This window comes from Semicossyphus pulcher, unplaced genomic scaffold (assembly GCF_022749685.1).
Source record: "Semicossyphus pulcher isolate SPU_LCO1_2020_fin unplaced genomic scaffold, fSemPul1.0.p SCAF_27, whole genome shotgun sequence".
NCBI classification, from domain to species: domain Eukaryota; kingdom Metazoa; phylum Chordata; class Actinopteri; order Labriformes; family Labridae; genus Semicossyphus; species Semicossyphus pulcher.
The window spans coordinates 6,612,654-6,627,516 of NW_027211701.1; the positions used below are offsets into that span (position 1 = coordinate 6,612,654).

The 14,863-nt window shown below is 39.5% G+C and overlaps 1 protein-coding gene across 4 annotated transcripts in view; it reads left to right on the top strand.

Annotated features, from left to right (window-relative positions):
• Positions 1-13,809, top strand: part of ctnnd1 (catenin (cadherin-associated protein), delta 1) — a 29,191-nt gene extending 15,382 nt beyond the window's left edge. For 2 of the 4 annotated variants that reach the window (XM_069676801.1, XM_069676798.1), the window contains 15 exons: positions 387-458; positions 1,221-1,371; positions 1,485-1,686; positions 4,145-4,262; positions 4,819-4,975; positions 6,443-6,460; positions 6,763-6,828; positions 7,068-7,195; positions 8,203-8,353; positions 8,496-8,691; positions 8,833-9,026; positions 9,788-9,835; positions 9,969-10,051; positions 11,207-11,261; positions 11,726-13,809. In XM_069676801.1, the coding sequence (XP_069532902.1) occupies positions 387-458; positions 1,221-1,371; positions 1,485-1,686; positions 4,145-4,262; positions 4,819-4,975; positions 6,443-6,460; positions 6,763-6,828; positions 7,068-7,195; positions 8,203-8,353; positions 8,496-8,691; positions 8,833-9,026; positions 9,788-9,835; positions 9,969-10,051; positions 11,207-11,261; positions 11,726-11,784 (1,698 nt within the window). In that variant the 3' untranslated portion in view covers positions 11,785-13,809. Of the gene's footprint in view, positions 1-386; positions 459-1,220; positions 1,372-1,484; positions 1,687-4,144; positions 4,263-4,818; positions 4,976-6,442; positions 6,461-6,762; positions 6,829-7,067; positions 7,196-8,202; positions 8,354-8,495; positions 8,692-8,832; positions 9,027-9,787; positions 9,836-9,968; positions 10,052-11,206; positions 11,302-11,725 lie in introns of all 4 variants that reach the window. The other 2 variants (XM_069676799.1, XM_069676800.1) reach the window with 2 other exon arrangements.
• The last annotated feature ends 1,054 nt before the right edge of the window (positions 13,810-14,863 follow it).

Below are 14,863 nucleotides of genomic sequence, written 5' to 3' on the forward strand. Positions count from 1 at the left end.
AAATAGTCAGGGGCGTCATTCTGAGCTAATATAATGCTGTCTGCACAGATCTTAATGCGTTTGTTTGTCAACATTGCAACAGTCAAGTTTTCTTGCAAATGGGATGATACATTTTTTCTTAATTTTGCTTCAGAAGAAAAAGGACCACAAAACTGCTCATGTGATTAGCAGATTTTTACTGTTTTGTGATGGCACCTAAAGCACGCTCAGCTCTCATGGTTGGACTTCCTTTGAGTTTGCAAAGCCCAGGAGTTTTTTGTTCTTCAGTGATGATCTGTCAATAAGTTATTCTGGCCCCTGTGCTTGTCTTTTCTTGGCTGGTTAAAAACACTAAACTGTCCTTAACTTGACACCCCACTAATGTGACATGTCCTTTTGTTCTGCAGGTGAAGTCTGATGTGCGTCGTCTGAAAGGCATCCCAGCATTGGTCTCTATGCTTGACAACCCAAACAAAGAGGTCCGTTTGATGATTTTCTCCATGGTTTTCTGTAATTTTTTTACTCTAAAAGTTTGCTATGAGTGATCTCGAAAGGATAAAAGTGAGGCTTAAGGGATGTAGTGTATTTCTTATATAATACTGATACAGTTAATGTGCCTGAGAAAAGGTGAACTTGAAACTCAGCACTAATACAAATTGAAAGGGAAATAAAATAAGCATGACGTACTTGACTTCTTTTCAAATCCTGTAGGTCAACATTTGTGCTAAATATGGTTTTTGCTAAAACATTCAGCGATTTTTCTATGATTCCCTTTCATTTAGCACAAGCTGTGGTAAAGTTTTGCTTATGTTTGTATGGGCTTTACCAGACAAACCACTATATGCATTCCACCCTCAAGGCAGAAAAGCATCTTAATTTCACATTTCATGCTCTACGGCCAATGACAGATTTGAAGACTTGCTGGCTAGAAAAATGGGTCAAACATCCTCTTAAAGTGGTTACAAAGAATCAACACAAAAATACAAATACAAATATATGTTAAAAGTATTAAAATTGAATTGCAATATATATTATATGCAATAAGATGTTTATGAACTTATATGTTAGAAATGTTGCTACCTAATATATATCATTAATAACTTGCAGTTGCTATGAAAACAAAATTTGCATTGTGTAATCTAACATTTACAAGGCCATAACACTGTTCTACCACTACAACACATCCATGTTTATGAATTTAGATCTCTCTTTAACCAATAATCTTGATAATGTTGTTTTAGGTTCATTATGCAGCCTGTGGAGCACTTAAGAACATCTCGTATGGCAAAGATCCTGACAACAAGATCGCCATAAAGAACTGTGATGGAGTGCCAGCTCTGATCAGGTTACTGAGGAAGACCCATGACCAGGACCTCACTGACAACATCACAGGTTGGAAGCACATTGCAAACACAGAAACTGTCAGAAGTGACTTTAACTAGCTACAATATCTATACCTAACCAATATATTGTGCCTCAGAGTTATAATCTGTACACTTTCTCAGGAACGCTGTGGAACCTGTCATCTCACGACTCTGTGAAAATGGAGATTGTGGACCACGCTCTACATGCCCTGTCTGACGAAGTGATGGTGCCCCATTCAGGGTGGGAGCGAGGGAGCAATGGAGCGGGAGGAGGGGAGGAGAACTGCAAGCCCAGACATCTTGAATGGGAGACAGCCCTAACCAACACAGCAGGCTGCTTGAGGTATGGAGGGAAGGAACTGTTTTTGTTACGGTTTCTGATGATGTGAAAGAGATGGACAGAGGGAGGGAGGTTTGATGAAGACGAGAGGAAATTGGAAACATGCCAGCTCAACAGACTGACAGAGCAGTGGGATGTATGATGGAGGAAGGTAGTAGTTAACAGAGCAGAAGAGAAAAAGAAAACATCCATTTGATTCAGAGGGAGAATGAAGAAACATGCTTAATCATATGAAAGCTTTTATTGAACCAAAAATCAGAATGTGTGTAGTCAGAATACAATGTTTCCTTCTAAATCAACCATATCTCCTTGTTGTAAACTCTGAGATCAGGAGAGAGTGAGGGGGGATTTTTGGAGTTTATGGGGGGAGGGCGAACAGAGGACAGTAGGGCATCGACTTATACTGTGTAAACAGTATGTTCAGCTTGCTAGGCTGTTATCTACGCATTCCCCTTGACCACACGGTTAACTACTGTGTTCATTTGCAAGTCTACAGTAGTATGTATGAATGACTTGGTAAAAAGGTTTAGTATCTGCTGAAATTGTCTGGACAGTTTTGTCCTAGTACACCATATGACTAGACACAGGTGTCAATCAAGTAAAGAAGTTTAAAGAAATGGAATCAGATTTTGAAATTGAATCCATTGAGTAAACTTCATAATTAGTTTAGTTTTGATTATTAACTTATTAACAAAAACGTTTTAGCATCACTTGGGATTTCTAGAGAAACATAAAATCAGAGTTAGTACTTGTTGAGGCCACTTTAACACATAAACATGCAGTTACTTTTCAGCTCAGTGCGGAAGTGGGCATGTTGATAAACTAGTTTGCATGAACAGAGTTTCTCTTATATTTATACTCTTTACTGCCTGGACAGTGTCTGGAGTTCTTATCTCTGAAGCAAGTGAACGAGCAAGTATTCTAACCTACTCCATGTGTCAGCAAACAGGCTAAGTGACATATCACCTGTTTGAAAAGTCCTAGTTCTATTTTTACGAGGTTCACACCATTTAATTTTAAGAGTGAAAAATCACAAGTCAATCCCAAAATCTCTTCCCTTCCTCGCTCTGCAACATGGCTCCCAGTATCTGGACAATTTGTTTGTGCTCGATTGACTTTAATTCACTTGCTAGATGTATGTTTAGAAGAGGTATCAACCTGCATGCTAACAGGCACACAACATCGGTAACATACCAATGTTTAGCTGGTAATGCTTGAAGAAGGGTTGTAGGACATGTAGGTGCAGGGCAATCAAAAAACAGCAACAAGAAAAAGAAGACGAGCCTGCACACTTGCTCAATGCCACAACAAGTTTAATGGCTAATCACAACATTTCGACACAATGGTCTTTGTCAGGTCACCCAAATGCCTGGTAATGCTTACCATGGTTCCCCATAGTTTAGCATGATTGTGTGCTAAAATGCCAAATGCCAAATACCAATGCGGATGATGGGAATGTCAAAAATCTTGAACATTTTTTTGATCTTATGGTGGTGCAAGATGGAAGGTTAATGAACTATTGTAGAGAATGTACCAGATTTCATGACAATCCAACCCTAACTTTTTAGTTTTTGACTGATTTCAGTCCAGACCAACGTGGTACATCAACCAACTGACTGTCAGACATTTACCCATCCATAAGGCCCCTAGGTGGACTATTTTTTTCTTCCCAGTGGGTCTTGATAAAGATATATACTGAATAATCCATCCTTCTCTGACCGACGTGTGACCCTTTGTTTAGAAGTTACATTTTATGTCACACCTGTGACCACACCTGACTCAAGAATCTTAAATAAAGTCAGCTTAGCTGAAATCTAAGCTTATCTTTTTTAAGAACTTGGTCTCTGTCCTGTTCTGCAGTTCTGATTTGATTCTGTCAGCATTTTACATTCTGAATGTTTGCAGACTGCAGCATATAAATAAACTTCCTGAACTATGCAGTAAAGTGACATCAGTGCCCCCTGCTGTGGAAGACAATGTGTCCTGGTATTGTATGAGAGGGCGTGTCTGTCACTGGGAAAAACAGGCCAGCACAAAAGGCCAAGGCTGAATATCATTCCACAGAGTTTTCTCTCAGTTTTCTCTCTTTAAAAGCCTTTTACATTAATGGACCACGAACTATGTGGGTGTCAGTTTCCACTTGTTTCCATCCATCAAGTGTTGTTAGATCTCTAAATAGGACTGAGTCAGAGAACAGTTGAAGAAATTGGTCCAGAGCTGAAACTTGATCTCACCAAACTGTACTCTCTTTGTAAACCAGTAGATTCAGCAGGAGTTTCATTCACACAACTCTTGGGGGTGTGTTAAAGCATTGTGTGTTGGAATCCTTTTGTAGTCACTTAAATTGACTCTTTCCTTTCCCCTTTAACCTCCTAACTGTCCCAATTCCTCCAACCTTTCAAGCTGCTAATCCTTGTTTTGTCTTACATTGTCTTTTCTCCTTTTCTCAACTTTCTTGAAGAAATGTGAGTTCGGAGCGAAGTGAGGCAAGGAGGAAGCTGAGGGAGTGCACAGGATTGGTTGATTCGCTCATGTACATTGTCCAATCCCAGATTGACTGTAAAGATGTTGACAATAAGGTATGTGGACCTTTTGAATTGCTTGACCAATATACCAATTCAAGACAAAGTCTATTTACAGGTGTTTGGGAGTACTAATGCATATGTGAAAAAAGTTATTGTAGTCTGATAAATGTCCTCAAGTCACTTTAAGCAGTTTGTGCTAAAGGACTCAAGACTGAATGCAATAATCTGGGGGTGTGGAGTTACAAAGAAGTTGGCTTGACAGACCTTTCTATCCTGCTCCTCATCTTGAGGCTACAGGCCTGGGACAACATTAGCTGCTACAAGCATAACCCTTTATACTCAGCAATGAAGCATTGGGGTTAATGTAGGTTCTAGATTATAACAATGAAGAACAATATAAGACGAAAGTAGTGTCATAAAGCTTAGTGTTATAATGTAATGAGAGTGCAATGTGAAATTGGTTACTTTTTAAACCAAATGAAATTAAATAACAAGATGGTGTATGATGCACTCTGAGTAGTTGATGTGCAGGTATTTGCATTTTTTCATCATGTTTTTTCCTCTCATCTCTTTTCTCCATCCCCACGTTATTTCTCAATTTTTGCTTCAGTTGATAGAGAACAGTGTGTGTCTGCTGAGGAACTTGTCCTATCACGTGCATCGAGAAATCCCTGGCTGTGAGCGCTACCAGGAGGCCGTGCCCCTCAACCAGGGCCCCGCCCCCTCCAGCCAGAAGGGTGGCTGCTTCAGCTCCCGCAAAAGCAAAGGTCTGTGTCAGAGAGAGAGAGAGACATACAGTATAATGTATTTGTTCAGTAAGTAGGAGGAACATTTGCGATGATGTCACTGTTGTCAGCAGTGTTTCAATAGACAAACACACACATACACACAAACACACTTGCACAAACAAAACTCGGTCACACAGGAATGTGAACAATTTTCCCAACGAGAGAAAGCTCATCCTATCTCTCGCTGCTCTCTGTTTGTGTTTCACTGAGAGTATTGATTACCTTTTTTCCAACTACAAAACCCCTTTCTACTGTTTAAATATGTATCTGTTATTATAAATTCAGACATCATGAAGTCAAATATCTTAGATACCTCATTGCTAGTGTTGTTTGTTTGAAACTTTTATCAGAACCTCTTGATTATTTATAGTTTTTAACACGATCTTTAGACCCAGGAAGACTGCTCAGGTTTTAAATCAGAAGAGTGCTGGACTAAATTTTACATAGTCATAACAGTCTTAATTAAACTGCTACTGTGTGAAAGACGATTGCATCACTTTAGCTTCTATGCAACGCAAGGATGTGATGCACGTTGGAGGATAAAAGAGAAATTTACCACACGCAGAGAATCATGTACCTCACCTAAGATATGTGTTTGTATAATGTTATGTGAGCTTCTGTGTGCTTTCATTATCTTTATTTAGCCTCCATACTTGGCATGTCACATTGCTGATTGCTGTGTGGTGGCAGCAGTGCCATTGGGATGTAGGCAGGTGGTAACCAATGACTGTATTTAAAGATGGACGATGCATTTCTACCTTCTCTTATTGTTCAAAAGTGAATACCCCTGGAAGCGGGCGCTGCCATCTTGCACATTTGGAGTCTGCCCAGTAGAGAATCGCTGGTGAAGCCGTGGTATTGACGTACCGCCACTTCCGCTAACCAAAAACACACATTTAACTTTCCAAAACAAATGGCAAAGATCCCTCAGGTCGGCGAATTCAGCAGCAGAACAGCTTCTTGTGTTGGTCTGAAGCAGATATTCATGGATATGGAAAGTTCAATGGCTGTAGTTATCTTTTTAGTTACGTCTCCTCTCGCCGTTCCTCCTCTACCCCCGGACAGATTGGCAGCAGGAGCTGTATTTGTCAACAGAGCTGTCAATCATGGCGTGAGAGCCCTTTTTTATAGCATCAAAAAACGAATTAAAACTACACTTGTGAGAAAAGTGAACACTGTTAACATGGAGGAGACAGGCTTTATGACCTATACTGCAGCCGGTCAGAATGGGCCATTCGAGATGTTTTGGGTTTACTTTTAGGGAGCTGTCATGTCGTCCATTTTATCATACAGTCTATGGTGTTAACTGGGTGGCTCAGTTATGGCTGCTTTCCTCTTACTTACTGTAAATGCTTTCTTTACCTCCTGTGCTGTCATTCTCTTCTCCCACTTTTCCCCTTCCTTCTCTCCTCTCTTCTCCTCTCCTCTTTTCGAGCTGGGCTACAGATGAATGGTTTTCCAAAGGTAAGTTCTTCACCTGTGTATGACTGCACTTTGCTTCTGCTGCCTGTTTTTGTGGTATTAGTAACAGAGTAGCGGAGCTAACAGGTCTGGGTGACTGTCTTAATACTAACATGCACGCCCTCCTCTCACTGTAAAAGCATTGTAGTGAAATACCCAACATGCATCTCACTTTTTGGACATTGCATATGTCTAACCACCTAGGCCAAATGTACTAACAGTGGAACTAATCCTCTAAAATGAATAATATTTAGTCATATTTACATTCTGTTTCTAAGGGCATTAACGTTAATGTTTGATTTAAGGTAGGAAAGATGAGGATGCAGCTGCAGACGTAATAGACATTCCAAAGAGGACCACACCTGCTAAAGGTAACTAAAGGCTCAGGTGACACTTTTTCTGTATCATTCAGTTTTTTTCAAGAAAAAAATGAGATTTTGTCCTTAAATAATGTTAAACCTTCCTTATCCCTCTTCCTTTCCTCTTTTTCTCCCTCCCTCTGTTTCATCTACATATTTCCCATCAATCACTTCTGCTATCCCCACTTGTTTCTTCATACTTAACCTCCTCCTTCTGCTGCTCATCCCCAATCCCTGTTTCTTAATTGTAGGCTATGAGCTCTTGTACCAGCCTGAAGTCGTCCGCATTTACACCTCTCTGCTAAAGGAGTCCAAGAATCCCACTGTGTTGGAAGCTTCAGCTGGAGCTGTTCAAAACCTGTGTGCCGGACGCTGGAGTGTAAGAACCACTATACATTAGTAAACTTATCCATATTACAGCACAATTTAAGGTTGTCAAAAGTGTAGCACTTGTTTACTTTTTCAGTACTAAGCTTTTAAAACGATGTAATTTCCCTAAATTTGTCATTTGATAGAATAAACAGTACTAAAATTAGAAAAACAGAGACAGATCCATAATCTGATTTTCAACCTAAGGCTGTTAAGCCAGCACAAAAGAGCACGCTGTTTAGCACCAAAGAGAGTGGAAGAAGAAGTGAATTGATTAAAAATTGATGAAAACATTCTTCCATGGTGATTACTTTCTAAAGCGCAAATACACAAGCAAACGGCTTCACGCAACCCTGCTGGAAGGTGCCAGATTTTAATTGCAACCTAAACCACCTTTCTTCCTTCTCACTATAGCCCCCCCCCCTGCTGTGTCCCTGCTTAACCCTGCAGTTTCTAAAACAACAAAGCAAACCGTCCACATTACCCTGCCTCCTGGAGAATATATTGTAAAATTAAGGTTTCTCTGCTTAGGATTACGTACAACTAATACTGTATTTAAATGAGCTCTATAAAATATATTTTTTATGGATATATATGAGATTAGATTTAGATGATATACGTAATGGGGGTGAACTTTTGGCATGTGTCATCCAGCAGTTAGCTTGGGCTTTGTGCTGCACAATTACTGCAAAACTGAAATCATATTTTGTCAAAGGTAGAGTAGTAAGTCCCCTGATTTTAAACTGAAAATGATTTCTGTTGGTATTATGTGCACTATATCCAGTGCAAACGTCCAACCATTTTGTGCACAGTGTCCACTGTATTGTATTTTCTCTGTAACTTAAAATGTTTCACAAGTGTTTAATTATTATTGTGCACTTAGTGCTTCTTCTCTTTCCTTTTTGCTGCGGTGTAACACTGAAAATGTCCCCACAGTGGGATCCATAAAGGTTTATCCATCTATCTATCTGTCTATCTATCTATCTATTAATGGGGGAAAAATGTGTGTCTGTTTAGTACGGGCGATACATCCGTGCGTTGTTGCGCCAGGAGAAGGGTCTACCCATGATAACTGAGCTTCTAGCCCATGGCAACGACCGCGTAGTCCGTGCCATGTCTGGAGCCCTCCGCAACCTGGCTATTGACGCACGCAACAGAGATCTACTTGGTGAGAAACTGGTTGCTTTGTGTCACTTAGCAACTCAAAGCGTCATGCAGCCCTAGAACCATTTTTTGTATTCAGAGAAAGGTGTTAGTATTAATGTGATTTTACATTTTTAACACTTTTTCCTCTGCTTGTGTGTGTTCAGGTAAACATGCGGTGCCTCACCTGGTGTCCAACCTGCCTGGTGGAGGTCAGAGTCAGCCGGTGCGAGCACTGTCAGAAGAGACTGTGGTGTCGGTATTAAGCACGCTCCATGAGGTGCTGGGCTCCAGCCTGGAAGCAGCCAAGACCCTCAGGGCCTCCCAGGGAATTGAGAGACTGGTGCTCATTAACAAGGACGGGTGAGGGTCGATAAAATCTATTTTTGTGTCTATATGTAGACCATATGTAAACTGCTAAAATTGCGGTTTTGAATTTGTTTTCGTAATGCGTGACTAAGTCTAAGTCCAAATCTTCCTATTTATTCTAAAATGGATCACCAGTAATCGTTCTGAGCGGGAGGTGCGTGGGGCCGGCCTGGTGCTGCAGACAGTGTGGGGCTACAAGGAGCTGCGGCGCACTTTGGAAAAAGACGGCTGGAAGAAGACAGACTTCATGGTCAACCTCAACCCTCCAAGCAACAACCCCAGAGCCAACGGAGGATATGAGGACAGCACTCTGCCACTAATAGACAAAGGTCAGGATGCTTGCATGCAGTTACATTCTCTGCAAGGCCAAATATCTGAAAGTTTAGCCAAAGCGAGTCTTTCACCAAAATGTTCTCATGACATTTAACTGTATCTAATGCAGCATACAAACCACCACAAAAGACGAACTCTCAGGGCAGGTGTTTGTTAAAATTTGGATGGAAGTGTTTGATTTGTGTACACGACCAGTTCTGTTAGGTCTAAAGACTGATCTATTTAATATATGAAGTGTGCCTCGCCAGCTTTTTATTTCGTTATTAAAAAGCTCCACAGAGTTTACAGACTAATCTGTGACATTGTTTTCTCTCTGTTCTATTCACATTCTCTCGGTGTTATGGTAAATTGTAGGTTGTCTGCGGACTTTGTAGAATTAACTAGAAGCTGCAGTTAATTCTTGCATGTTTTTTCTCAACCTGCTTGGCATACAGACATTTGAAGAGTTTACTGTAGCATTTGAGATGATTCCAACGAGGATTGCCAATCCCCAGGTTCATGTTATGTTTTCTTTTTAAGATCTTTGGCAGTGATTTGTAAAGTTTCCTAACTACCCATTACACACCAAAGTAACATAGGATATGTTGTTACAAATATTAGCTGGCTCATGTCTCACACTTCAAACACTTGCAAAATACTCAAACACCTACACGCTATTCTATCTTTGGCGGGAGATGGTGTGGCCGCCTCTGTGTGGGAACAGAAACATTTCACAGTACATATTGATGCTCATTGTTTTTGTGTCTTTGATACACAGGAGGAAAAGGGGACCGCGAAATGATTCCAATGAATGACATGGGACCAGGCAAGTGTGACAACAGAAAATTCAACCACACATATGACTGACCAGTAAAACAATAGGCTGTGATTACTTCTCAATGAGCTGCTTTACATGTACCTCTAGCACCTGTGGCTTTACATACTTTTCTCCTCTTCAGATGCCTACTCCACACTGGACCAGAGAGGGAGAAGGAACACTCTGGATAACACACTCGAACCTGCTGACAAAGATGCAGTACCGGTAAATACACATGCACACCACATCTGTGCTACACACATTACCTGGCATGACTGCACTCCAATTTAACTAGTGTACATTTTATATCTCATGACTTACAGACATCCTATAACTAATATCCTTCATCCAGTTAAATTATTTAGTTAAAATGACTGCATTTAAATCTACTGTTTGATATTAAGAGACATCATAAAGTAGTGCTGGGCAGTATGACTAAAAATCTGTATCACTGTATTTTATTATATTTTGGCAGTTTCACGGTATATCACGGTATTTTTTTCATGTCTGGTTCTTTTATATAGGTTTATAGGTGGGCGATATGACCTAAAATGTATATCACAGTATTTATTTTCCTTTTGGCGGTATCGGTATTATATTACGGTATTACAAAATGAAAAGGTATTCTACTCAAAACATGATTCTTGCTCTTTTTGCTCTGTTGTCAATGTAAGGGAACACATGTTTTTACGTACATATAAACAATTAACAATTATTATATAATTTATCGTTATACAGATCGATCATGTTCCCTTATAGAAATTGTTTCATTGCCCAGCCCTACTTTTTACTTTTTACCATTTGACAATGTGCGATTGAAAAAGAAAAAGTATGACATTATAATGTCATACATTATTAGTTGAATAATCACCCATCTGAAAAATGGAAATTGTAGGAAAAAATAAAACTGGTTAATCATGTGCAACACACACAGACCTTTTCAGGTTCCAGATTTTAGGATGATACACATGCCGAAATCCGCACTTCCTTCTAAAAATGTTACTGTGTGAACAGACGTGCTCTCACACACGCCCACAGACAGCATGTCAGTGCATGCACTGTGGTGTCACTATGGTCGATGTGTCTTGCACATCATTTCTCACAGGTGTCCTTTTTTTCCCTTGTAACATGACCTAACATTAAACTAACCTCTGTAACACTTTCTTCACTTATTTAATGCTTCTATTTAACTAAACTGTTATTTTTTCCTTTCTTTGAATGGTTTGTGTCTTCTCACCTTCTCTTGGGTATTCACACTTAACCCTCCTATTTCTTCTTCAACCCTTCCTCGTGTCTCTGTATGCCTCCTTTGGTCTTTTCTTCTTTTCTCTCTCTTTATCTACACACTCTACTCTCTCTCTCTATCTTTCTCTCTCTTAGGGAGGGATGTATGGGGAGAGGCAGGCCTCTTTGCCTCTAATGGATTCTTACGATGGTTAGGCTACACCCACTGTCACAATGCATGTCAGCGCATGGTATGTGTGTCCCACCGGCTGCTCTCCACTCACTGCATGGCCTAATAACTGAGTTGTGTATAAAGCAGTATGACTTCTTTGTGTGTTCTTCAGTATCAGTGTTGTTAATGAGCATCCATTCAAATGAATTTTGACTGTTTTTTGCTCCCCCTGCTGGTGAAAAGTGTCAGCGGTTTTTGTTCTCCTTCGATGCGATTTCATTTCTCTCTCTGCCCAGTTTGTGAAATTTGTGTCTCCTGTGTGGTGACTTTGTTGTCAGCAACCATTGTTTTGTATTGTATTTTGTATTTGTATTGATTTTTATAAGCCAGTGCTGCGAAACTGAATTTTTAAATGTGCAATTATTCCCACCTAGGCATGAACTTCTCACATTAGCTGCTCCGCATGATCAATTCCCACACTTGTGCCTCTTCTTCTCTTGCAGAAAAACTGATTGTATGCATCACAAGACGACAGCCTCCTCCCACCTACTGCCCTTGCTGAATTGACAATGAGGGACCACTACACTACAGATGGGACTAAACGCCATCCTTAACACTGTCCCTCTTTACTCTTTGCAGCTTCTCAATCTCTCTTATTTCTCTTTGTGACATTCCTCCATTGCAGCTGACAAACTAATGAAACCACGAAGAAAAACTGACGTGGATCTTCTCTCCCTGTGGACGAACTGGACAAGACACTATGACCACTTTGTTATCTGCGAGTCTCTGAACTCTAAAATACTAACCACTCAACAACAACACTACGACTCGTCTGTACAACACTATTTCTTTCTTAAAAAAAAAAAAAGCGACGGACTGTGGCTTCATCTAAGAATTTTTCTATTTGTTGGAGAGGGGAGCATAGAATGAAGAAGCTAATTAGAAAGGACTGTTGGGATCAGAACAGAACAATTTTTACATAAATGGCTATGACACTTTGTTTGGAAAAAATCGAGGGAATTTGTCATTTTCTTTCTCTTTCTCTGATTGTTATATTCTACAAAAAAAGTCCTACGAATGAATACAAATGTTAAATGATCTAGTCAGTAAAGCTTCTGCTTCTGTTTTGTCAGTGGGTGTTCCTCTTCTTGCTTTGCTCTGTACCACAGTATTGCACACGTGCCAAATGACAGTGCTACTGCTGCAACTGCCAGTACTGAATGCAAACTTTCATAGAATCTGACTTTTTACAACAGCTGCTTTGTTTAGTGCTCAGTATGTGACCATTGCCAACATGCATGGGGATGCTGCATTTTCTGTATATGATTGTGATCTATACATAGAAGAGTGGAGATAATAGTATGGGTATTCCTACAGACAGAAATGGAGAGACAATTAAATGATTGTACGTCTTGTTGAAATAGACAGTATAGTCTGTTTCTTAAGTGATATTTTTGACAAATGTAACCCCCTTAACTTAAATGTAATTCTTGGGAGATATCACAGGATTCAGTGGATGCATTTCCTGTTATCTGCAGGTCTACGGTCTTATGAATGTGTACAAACAAGACTGTATCTAAAAGCATCTGTGTGAGCTAACTGGAGTGCCTCGTGCGATGGGTTTGTCCAACATGACATGGGTAACCAACCAAGGTGTCTTTTTCTCAGCAGGTTACTCATTGGGAATACTGTATATAGAACTCAGCAGTTCTCTATTTTGCAAGATAATGGAACATGTGAACTTGTATGTATGTAAGAGTTGATTCTTGTCATTGGGATTGTTTTTTATAAGATATAAAACTATTGAGTTCTGTATAATTTACTGCTTCACAAACCCTAGCCTACCTGGCTTGAAGACTAGAGAAAAGTAAAACGGGAGTATTGTTTGTTTTTGCCCACATTTCTTAAGTACAGTGCTTGTTCTGTAGAATACATATTCTTAGTGCAGAGTGAGATGTAGATACTTACTGAGTGGATGATTAAAAGAAGCACTAGGGGGGAATTATGTGTGTTTTTCTTTTTTCCTTTTTTTTTTCTCCCTTGCCTTTGTTTGTTTTCTATGCTAATTACAGCAGAGGATGCCTAATTTTCTGAAAGAAACATGTTGCCTTTTGGAGAGAGGACTGACTTAAAGAGGAGAATAGAGGAGAGCAAGGGTTTGTTTGAAAATCTGTGTAAGGACGTATAGACCAGAATTTGCTATTAGATAAATGGAGAAAAAAATAAAAGCACATTTAAACTATATATACAAGAGAATATTTGTTAAATTTAATGGTTTTATGTATTACCTTTTTTTTAATATTAATTTGGGTTTAATTGTTTTGGGTGCTCTGGGTGAACGCATATGCAATCAGTTTTTATGTTTTGATTGAAAACATTTAGCTTATGTCTTAATTAAATGTAAAACAAGTTAGTAAAACTAAATCCTCCAACACTCATCAGATACTGGAACACTAATGAAAAAATCTGATTCTTGACTACACCATAATCTCTTTGCCTTGGCTCTTAAAGTTGCACATTCTCATTTATGAATGAATTATGTAACTAGCAATACTGTTTTTAATAAAAAAGAAAATGATTTCTCAGAGCTCTTGTTTTCTTTTGTTGTTGATAACGCTATTTTATAATGAATGAATATGGAGCAGTTCGTTGTAAGCCCTACTGAAAAAGAAAGTCTGTCATCCGTCCAATATTGTAAGACTTTACTTATTGTCTTTGACAGAGTGGCCAGAAGGTGTCGCTGTTCGTGTGCGGCTCAGTAATTCAGATGAAACAACACGGGGTAAATTTCAGGATTTTAGGGTTGTGTCATTCTTTCAAATACAGTTTAATTGATCAAAACCACTCTGCCCGTGCAACATATATATACAGGTAAGCTTGATTTTCATGCTAATGCTATGAATTCAATTGTGGGGCTAGTTAACTGCATTTTGTTGCTCCGCGGCTTTACCGTTCAAATAGAGCTTATTAAATATTGTATTCAAATGGGCTATATTGCGAATGAGGGGGGCATGTTGTGACATGCCTGTTTTTAAATGTTTTGAGTCGTTTATTTTTTGTCTGCTAGAAACGTTAGTTTTTAAAGCGTTTAGCCACATTGACAATAATATGTGAACTTATGACAGTTCACGCTTCCCTTACAACAGTGAAGGAAACAATTTGCCAATTGTTCCCTGTTTCATACTTAGGTTTGCAGAAAATACAACTGTTAAAAGTGGTAAAATAACAGTCAGCCTAAAAAGTGAAGTGCCAGTCAGGCAGTATTTGACAAGAAGTTCACCAGCGTTTACGTTGCTCGAGCATAGTTTCGCTCCGCCACGTGCTGCGTGACGCGGCCTCCACAGAGTGCAAAATATAGTTTAGCTAGGTTACGTTAATGCTAGGCTGTGGTGATTTCGCAAAGTGATGTAGAGAGTTCACATTTGTACACGCCACCATTTTAAAAGCAAAAAGTTGGTTTAAAAAGACTTTTAGGACTTTTACCGTGGCACTTTAATTAATAAGCAACAATGAACAGGTAGGTTTTAAGTGTAGCTTTCAGTTGTACCAAGTTGTACTTTCATGTGTGTCATTCAATGTAAATGTTAATATAATGTGCAACCCTCGCTGTCCTTTTTCGGTCCCAGTGCCCATGTGGACAT